At 37.0% G+C, this 6000-nt stretch overlaps 1 protein-coding gene across 1 annotated transcript in view; it reads left to right on the top strand.

Annotated features, from left to right (window-relative positions):
* Window positions 1-889: 889 nt before the first annotated feature.
* The window catches only part of LOC137397121 (uncharacterized), a 91916-nt gene continuing 86805 nt past the window's right edge, over window positions 890-6000 (top strand). Inside the window, exon 1 of the mRNA XM_068083408.1 lies at window positions 890-1178. Coding sequence (XP_067939509.1) covers window positions 890-1178 — 289 coding nt within the window. The remainder of the gene's footprint in view (window positions 1179-6000) is intronic.

Here is a 6000-nt window from a genome sequence, read left to right as displayed (position 1 = left end):
ATGCAAAGGCTGCTTTTAACAACAGGATCCTTCAGTATTTCTCCTTGAATCCATTTAAAAACACTTTTCAAACGGTTGGCTAAAAGTTATCCACAATGTCTGTCTTGAAAGTAAAATCTCCATAAAGTAGTGTACACAATGATGTTACATTTTATTGCAGATCATAAAAACTGAATAGGTATTCGTTACTTTTAGAGCGTGTGTTCGGAATTGCAAAAATTAAATACACCTTGTTACTCATAATATCATGTTCAAGGGTTTTTTTCACAGTATACTTATACTCAGTCCCAGAATATATTAAGAAACTACATGTATGTCGAGGTATGACTGTAATATATTTGAGTGTGGTAGGCCTACATATGGGTATGGTATGCACCTGTATACGGTAGTGCTGCACGATAAACCGATATCATTCGATGTGACGATATATTTCCGTGGATGATTTTATATTTTGTCAGTTTTAAATTCAATATGAATATTGAAACCGATATTTTACCAAAATATCGGCGTAGTCTATTTTGCAGAACTTGAGTTGTCAACTCTTCTTATTGAAAGAGGGGACAATTTCTTTTTTAACTGATATTGACCAATATCCTTTCATATCGTTCATGTTACCCCTATGCGTACCAAGACCGACATTTGTCGGTTTACGAGTAATGTCTCAGCGTACCAAAACCGACAAACCCGACATTTTTGCCGTTTTCGATAGACCTTTTTTAAAACGTTTTATTTATTTTAAAGTTAACGTTAAAAATTAAAATTAAAAATTTGAGCAGTTTCAGTAAATTTTTTACTACTGTTTTGACGCTATAAATAATAAATTTTATGCGCATGTGCAAAAAGAACACGTTGTAAAGATTAGATCTTTCTTTATGGAAAACTGATCAACATGGACGGACGCGATAATTTGAGCTCGGCTAAAAAAATTTGTTTAGAGGATGATATCGACTGGTTCGAAAGTGAGGAAGAGGATTTCAGGTCAGAAGAATGTGGGGAAGATGATGAGAGTGAAAAAGAAGATCGACAGAGTGAATCTGATGACGAAAGTGAGAGTGAAACGACCGACGTTGAACCAGGGAGTAATTTCGGATTTCAAAGAGGAGCTGATCTAAAACCGAAAGAACTGCATTTTGATGAGAGCTTGGCAGGTGTACAAAGTCGAATTACTGGACAGATAAGTATTTTCAATTATTTACAGCTTTTTATTACATCGGCCATCATGAATGTTATAGTTAACGAGACAAATAGGTATGGCCTTCAAAAACATGGCGATGCATGGGAGTCTGTCGATGGCAAAGATATTTGGCGAGTTTTTGGTTTAGTTTTGCTCATGGGTATTGTCAAGAAGCCTACTTTGTTGTCGTATTGGTCTACCAATCCGTTATTATCAACGCCAATGTTTAGTAAAATGATTTCGAGGAATAAGTTTTTAATGGTTTTGAACAGTTTGCATTTCACTGACAATTCGGAAAACCCTGATGGCAATAAGTTATTCAAGCTAGGAAATGTTTTTACCATGATATCTGACCGGTTATCTTCTGTTTTGCTGCCTGGTAAATTTATATCTATAGATGAAAGCTTGCTGGCTTGGAAAGGACGGCTCAGCTTCAGGCAGTATATTCCATCTAAAAGATCTAGATTTGGAATAAAGCTATTTGCTCTCTGCGATGCTGTCTCTGGCTATGTGCACAAGCTGTCTGTGTACATTGGTGATGAGCGAGAACAAGCCGAAGGAACTGGTAGAGGAATCACTCACAACATAGTGATGAAATTAATGAATGGTTTGCTTAATTCGGGTCGTTGTTTATATATGGATAATTATTATAATTCGCCAGAGTTAGCAGCTGAACTTATTAAAAATAACACTCATGTTTGCGGAACTCTGCGTGCAAACAGAAAAGGTGTTCCTAAAGATTTGAAAGTTTGCAATGGAAAAGCTATTAAAAAAGGTGAAACAACAAGCTTTTCTAATGGAGAAAGTATGATTGGCTGTTGGAGAGATAAGAAATATATTTCTGTAATTTCAACTATGCATAAAAACTTGGATGTCGTAGATACAGGCAAAGTAAACTATAAAGGGGATAAAGTTTGCAAACCAGCTGCTATTTTGGATTACAACCGATACATGGGAGGAGTTGACAAATCTGATCAAAATTTGCATTATTATAATGCTGCGCGTAAAACCATGAAATGGTACAAAAAACTATTTTTCCATTTATTAGATATTTGTGTGTACAATGCAGCCATTGTTTATAGAATCCGTAGCGGTTGTAAAATAACTGACTTAGAGTTTCGACAGAAATTAATTGAACAAATATTTGAATACACTGGATCTTGCCGCAAAAACACTGTTCCCCGCGCTTCAACTTCTTCCGCTCATCGATTAGTGCTAAATAGTCCAGGAAAAGGTAAACGAGCTAAATATAGAATTTGTAGGCGCTGCCCAAAGCGAGCTAATGACAACACCCGTAAGCGAGACGAAACTAGATTTAAATGCCAAGCATGTGGAGTACCTTTGTGCGAACCCTGTTTTGAGCCTTACCATGCTAAATAAATTTCCAAATTGTATTTAAAATAATTTAGTTTATGCAAATGCTTTGTTGTGTTGTTAGCTATTGTACATACACTTGTTGAAATGTCATGATATATTGTAGTTGTTGTGCATTGCTATGTTGTATTTGTTGCCCACGGCCCTCTTCAGGGCCACACATAATCAAAGAGTTCAGTTCTCATATTGTTCTGCCATCTGGCAGGATTTCTCCATCATTTGCCGTTTCTGTTCATAATAAATGTTGCTTCCTGTCTTTTGCTGCTTCACCAACTGTGTGAATACAGGCTCACCACTCAATTCTTCTTGTGCACAACCAGTTAACCTTTGCTGCAGCACACATGCATCCATGCGATCAGTTTGCAAAATTGTTACATGAATCTATAGTTTCAAGAAATGCATATCAATCTGACAGAAAAAAATAATAACTGAATATATAAATTTGAAGTTGCAGTGTTTGCAAGCTGCCCGGAGGAAAAAATCTCAGTCTGTAGGAAAATATTTCAGCTTTTAGATGCATATTCATTTGCAGTTTTATATAAATTTGCACCAGAGTTTGAGGGGCCATGTCCGGTAACTGCAGCACTGCTCGTCGCCATGGCGTCAGGAGCATTTCGTAGGTCTGCACCCGCGATGCACAGGGGCACCTAACTACACTTTTGATGTGCTTGGACAACCCATTTTTTTTGCAAACTCTTGTATAAATATGACACCATGCAGATGCTTATCATGAACCGTTTTTAGCAGAGATAATGCTTCTAAAAGTGTATTTGTTATCGAAATTTCATGGTAGAGGGGTGACAACTTCGTCGAATCTGGCTTGTGACTAAAGTGTTCCCAGTCGATGTACAGGGAATCTATGGCTGTTTGTTGAAAAATTTCTAAGCTTTCAAATGCATATTCATTTACAGCTCCATGCGAATTTGCATGCGAGTTATAGCCAAGTTTAGACGACCATGTCGCGCCTCCATTATTCGCAGGTTGTTAGAGTCTTGCGCCGAAAATTTCGAGAGGCGTTCCTGCATTGCAACGGAGCTTGTAACTCCGCGTTCAATGCTCTTCGACGATCAGTTTTTTTTGCAAAACATTGTGAACATATGACTCTATGCAAGTGTCTTTAGTACAACATGGTCAATTACTTATATCAATTAGAAAAATACAATTGAAAATGGCATACAAAAATAAAAATTTCATCGCTTCAGCAAATCGACATTTTTGTTGGCAAATATTTGTGAGTTATCTACACAGAAGAAGCATCAGCTTGTAGAGAAATTTCTCAGCTTTCTTATGCATACTAATTTATGCAACTGCCACAATTTTGTTGTAAGTTACTGCAGTTTCTATGCGTTCATGTCGGCAGCTCAAATCGCGCAAGTTATTGCACGGTACTCTAGTGGTTTTTCCATCGTAACCGCGCGGTCGCTAAAGGGTTAATGCCTATGCCTATCACTATATATCGATAGAAGACAACTCCAATGTTCAATATTTTTCGATATTTGATATATTTTGAGATCAAATAATCAAATATAAATTCAAAGATATTGTGCAGCACTAGTATATGGTATGTACCCATGTATGGTATGTACCTGTATATGAGCCTGTGTATGAGCCTATGTTTGGTATGTACTCACGCGTTCATAGTACACGCTTGTATACGTTATGCGTCCGTGAATGGTATGCATCTGTGTATGCAATGCTCCTCTGTATACTATGCTCCCATGCATGGTGTGCGCGCATGTATGGTATACACACGTGTATGGTGTGCGCGCGTGTATGGTGTGTATTAATATATGTATGCTCCCAATTATGGTATGTACCCGTGAATGGTCTTCGTCCATGCATTGTTGAGCGATTGTTTTAGTCGCAGTGATCTTCTCTTGGTGATTGGCAGTTAGTGTTAACATGTGGACAATGCCAAGTGTTACCCATTACCTTGTGCCATTAATTAGCTTGTTTGAACATGAGATTTTAACAGTTGTTCTCTATACTAATTTGTAGATATGACTATCACTAGTTAATCCACTTGAAGACTCGCTTCTGTCCACTACTACTGCTACTTACAGTAAGTATAGCTGCGTGTATTAGTCACAGTATTATTACCTGTTGTTAATCGTGTGCTTGTACTGCACATGTGATTCTATTCATATTTCTGTAGCCTCAGGGTTTCAAACATAGACCTATACATTTTATGTTAAGCCTTGTAGCTTTACCATTTAACTCCTATGGGTTAAGCTAAAAAAACTAAAGGCTTTTAGCTTTCCAGCATTTCGGCTGCTAGGTGTCAGAAACCCTAGCAGCCGAAATACTGGCATTCACATGGCTCTGTTTACTAAAGCTGTTTTTAGGTAACAGCCTAACCAACCAAATTAATTCTTGCGAACTAAGTTAGACCAGAAAATTCGCTTCCTTTTGTAACAGATTTCAAATATCTTTACTCTCTTTGTTTCAATAACAAATTTTATTAGAACGCTGTCGCGAACAAACCGATACGACTTGTTTGGTGATAGGTCATAAAGGATTGTGATGCAAATGCAGGATTTTATGATACTAGACTATAATTATCCAGTTCACTCTGATTCATGAAATAATGATGATCGTGTGCTCGACGGATATGATGCTAGTGTAATTATTTTTACAAGCTTTTCAAATCGTACGAATTTTATGGTTTCAGCCCACAACGATGAAAGACTGTTTTTTGCTGTTTGATGACATTTGCTGTCAGTTGCCCGTCTTTCATTACTTTTTTTACCAAATATCGTTGGATTATGAACACATTTAGATACATTTAAATGAAGTTTCAAAACCTTACATCGTTAGACACATTGCCCAGGGCGACTGGCACAGTTTGACTAGGTCGTCTAGGGTTCAAAGGGTTAAGGTGGTTAGTCCAATACCTATTTGTAGGTTTGTAACATTCGGTTTTTAGTCATAGACTTATTTAAATCACTTTAGAAGCAACATTTAGTCACTCTTACCTTTATATATTCCGTCATAGAGGTCTTTATTAGTTGAGTGTTGTCATGGCTCTGTAAGTTGACCCCTGATTGGTCAATTGTTAGAATTATTTTCATACCCGTCCTGTTCATTTTAATCGTATATGTCTTGTGTCTTATAGGCATGTTCTATTTATCCATTGTCTGTTTATATTCTCAGAACCATATCATTCCTTTTTTAGGATTGCATCCCCATGGCCGACATAAAATCAAACCTTTTCGTTTGGAACTCAAAGAGAAAAAATGACAGTGTAGATGTGACAAGCAGATTGCCTCTCTAACAGCAGGTCAAATTACAGTTCATTAAATGACATTTCATCCATGTATTACTATAGGGTCAACTCATAGACTCATATTCATCTATAGCCTCATTTCCTTTCCGATATTAGTTCTGGCTAGTTTTGACGCTCACAAATTGCCGGTTTACGGTATATTACTCTCAGTCTTTCAATTTTTATA

Source organism: Watersipora subatra, chromosome 5 (genome assembly GCF_963576615.1).
Source record: "Watersipora subatra chromosome 5, tzWatSuba1.1, whole genome shotgun sequence".
Lineage (NCBI taxonomy): Eukaryota > Metazoa > Bryozoa > Gymnolaemata > Cheilostomatida > Watersiporidae > Watersipora > Watersipora subatra.
This window is presented reverse-complemented; position numbering and strand designations above follow the sequence as displayed.